The sequence below is a fragment of the Silene latifolia genome, chromosome 4, assembly GCF_048544455.1.
Source record: "Silene latifolia isolate original U9 population chromosome 4, ASM4854445v1, whole genome shotgun sequence".
NCBI classification, from domain to species: domain Eukaryota; kingdom Viridiplantae; phylum Streptophyta; class Magnoliopsida; order Caryophyllales; family Caryophyllaceae; genus Silene; species Silene latifolia.
The window spans coordinates 110,760,363-110,763,401 of record NC_133529.1 but is presented as its reverse complement, the minus strand read 5'-3'; the positions used below and the strand labels follow the sequence as shown (position 1 = coordinate 110,763,401).

At 41.7% G+C, this 3,039-nt stretch overlaps 1 protein-coding gene across 1 annotated transcript; it reads right to left on the bottom strand.

Moving 5' to 3' along the window:
- Nucleotides 1-585: 585 nt before the first annotated feature.
- LOC141651925 (uncharacterized) lies at nt 586-2,340 on the bottom strand. Its single transcript, XM_074459615.1, has 3 exons — nt 1,514-2,340; nt 1,196-1,353; nt 586-1,106 (listed from the first exon to the last, which is right to left on the bottom strand). The coding sequence occupies exons 1-3, from the start codon at nt 2,338-2,340 to the stop codon at nt 586-588; spliced, it is 1,506 nt and encodes a 501-aa protein (XP_074315716.1).
- Between the last annotated feature and the right edge of the window lie 699 nt (nt 2,341-3,039).

Here is a 3,039-nt window from a genome sequence, read left to right as displayed (position 1 = left end):
GGAAACCCTACCGAAAGCACAACAATCGACGATCTCACAAAATGATATCAAAAACTTCCTCTACGAATCCTCCTCCTAATATACAAACACATAATCACTACCAAGCATACAAACAACAAAACCCCCAAATCCCCAAACTAGGGTTTAACCAACTTTAAAGAAACATCATAAAAATGGTATATAGGTCTTACCCTCGACGCAAGGATCACAACGGTATAAAGGAAAGTGAAATCCGACCTTCCAAGCTCCGGGATTTGCCAACAATGCGATTAAAGCTAATAACGTAGTTTGCTTTCTCTTCTCACAGTGATTAGGTTTTGAAAAGTGATTTAGGAACAATGACGGAAGTATTATATACTCTAATCGCATTATTAACAAAATCCAAGAAAACAGCCCCCGTAAACCGGCTACTCGATCGAGTAGCTAAGGTACTCGATCGAGTGCCCCCTTACTCGATCGAGTATCCACGTTACTCGATCGAGTACCCAACAGGTCAGAAACTATTTTATTCCGCAACACGCCCTTACTCGACAGAGTAAGGCCTACTCGATAGAGTAAGGCCTACTCGATAGAGTACCCCAAGACTCATAAATACGTAGTATTACACCTAGCATGAGAAGTACACCTCTCAAGATGCTGCAATGCTAGGGAAGGAGAGCCAGCAATATCAAGAAGAAGATCCTTCATCTTAACCACATTGTTCCAATACCAAGAGTTAGAGATTGTTTGTTTAGCTGACCAGAGACTCTGCCCTTTAAGGACATAAGTCTGAACCCATCTAGTCCAGATAGAAAGAGGTTTATTGTGCAACTTCCAAACCCATTTAATCATTTGTGCACAATTCCAACTTAAAACTTCTTTTATACCTATCCCCCCCTCTAATTTAGGGGAGCATAGTAATTGCCACTTGAGGAAAGTATGCCTTCTAGCTCCATCAAATATACCCCACAGGAAGTCCTTACAAATCTTATTGATCTTCTTGATGACCACCTTTGGGAGCAAGATACTAGCCCCCCAAATGTTGTTTAAACCAAAAATAACTGAATTCACAAGCAATGTTTTCCAAGCATAGCTCAAGTTCTTGTTTGCCCAGTGCATACTGTTAGCTTTAAGTTTATCAAGCAAGAGCTGATACATGTCTTGGGTGATTCGTGCATTGAACAAGGCAAACCCAAATATCTGAATGGGAACTTACACTCACTGAAACCAATAGCAGCCAAGATAAGAGTCTTAACATCAGCTGCAACTCCTCCAAAATACAGATCAGTTTTAGCAGGATTTGCAACCAAACTAGAAAGAGTACTGAAGAGATCAAGGCAATCAGACACAGCTTTTACAGAAGGAAGATCACCTCTAATGAAGACAAGTAAATCATCCACAAAAATAAGGTGAGTAAGGTTCAGCTGAACACACTTTGGGTGGTATGATAAATGTTTCACCCTAGGAAGTGTTCTGAGAAGCCTTGATAACACCTCCATACAGAGAACAAAAAGATATGGGGACAAGGGGTCACCTTGCCTGAGCCCACATTTCCCAGGGAAAAACCCCATTAATCAACAAAGAGTAATAAGGAAAGGTAATACAGGCCATGATCCAGTCCACAAAAGCTGAAGGAAAATGAAGATAGAGCATACAGTCTTTGAGGAAAGTCCAATTTACTGAATCAAAAGCTTTCCTGATGTCTACCTTTAATAAACATCTAGGAGTAAGATAAGCACGACCATATTTAGAAACAAGCTCATGGGCTAACATAATATTGTCAAAGATATCTCTGTCAGCCACAAAAGCAGCCTGTTCTGGGCCAACAATGGAGTCCAGGACCTGCTTCAGTCTGTTAGCAAGTATTTTACTAATGACCTTATAAAAGGTAGTACAACAGCCAATAGGTCTGAAGTCTTTGACTGTAAGTGGAGTCTCCATCTTAGGGACAAGGACAAGCAAAGTGGAGTTATCCACCTTTGGCATGGAACAAATTTGAAAGAATACTAAAACAGCATTCTTAAAATCCTTACCAACTACATTCCAAGCATCCAAAAAGAAACCAGAGGAGTAACCATCAATACTTGGGCTCTTGTTTCTGTCAATTGATTTCAATGCATCCAAAATCTCTGGCACTCTCACAGGTTGTATAAGGGAGCCACATTTTTCTGGAGGCACTGTATCATGCAGAAAAAGATGGGATGGGAAAGGCAAAACTGAAGCTGAAGTGCCCAGCAGAGAAGAATAGTAATTAAGCAAGGAACCCCTGAGCAACCTCATGAGAGCCAGTGCATTGTTTACCAGCTTCATCAAGGATGCTCCCAATGTTATTCCTAAGTTTCCTGGCAGAGATCTTCGCATAGAAATATTGAGAGCTGAGATCCCTAAGCTGAATGTGCTGGACTTTAGCCCTTTGGAACAGGACTTGCATCTCAGCTCGTTTGGCCTAAAGATACTCCTGCACCAAGGCCCTCTCCTCCCTAAGAAGAGTAGAATCCAAAGGAGAACTACTAAGGTTGTCCTGGCAGTGCTTAAGAGCTGACTTGCAAGTTGCCACTCTATCAGTAAGATTAGTAAAGGAGGAGGTGTGAAGTTTCCTTAAACCACTCCTAAGCTTCTGGAACAGAGAAACTATATGACCACCATAATAATGAGAGCTCCAACTTATACGGACAGTACTCTGGAACTGAGGGGAGAGAGCCCAGCAGTTCAGATATTTGAAAGTGGATCTTCAAGGAGTAGCCATACCATCAACATGAACCAGACAAGGAGAGTGGTCTGAGACTCCAGCATTCAGGAAAGTTGCAGTAGAATGGAGACTAGCAAACCACTGAGGAGAAACCAGAATTCTGTCCAGCTTAGCCCACCTGAGGCCATCACCCTGTTTATTGTTCCATGTGTAATGGCAACCAGTGGCAGGGTGATCCACCAAACTACAATTATCAAGACACTGGCTAAATTCTTCAATGTCAGCTAACTGGACATGAGAATAGCCCAGCCTTTCATCAATATTTAAGACAACATTAAAATCTCCAAAGCATAACCAAGGCACTGAAACCT

What these genes read in the sequence shown, in the direction of transcription:
- LOC141651925 (XM_074459615.1), bottom strand. Translation starts at nt 2,340, where the DNA reads ATGCGAAGATCTCTGCCAGGAAACTTAGGAATAACATTGGGAGCATCC. An exon ending in GAAATGTGGGCTCAGGCAAG is followed by an intron (nt 1,354 to 1,513) that starts GTGACCCCTTGT and finishes TGTCTTCATTAG; the next exon opens with AGGTGATCTTCCTTCTGTAA. An exon ending in TGCTATTGGTTTCAGTGAGT is followed by an intron (nt 1,107 to 1,195) that starts GTAAGTTCCCAT and finishes ATAAACTTAAAG; the next exon opens with CTAACAGTATGCACTGGGCA.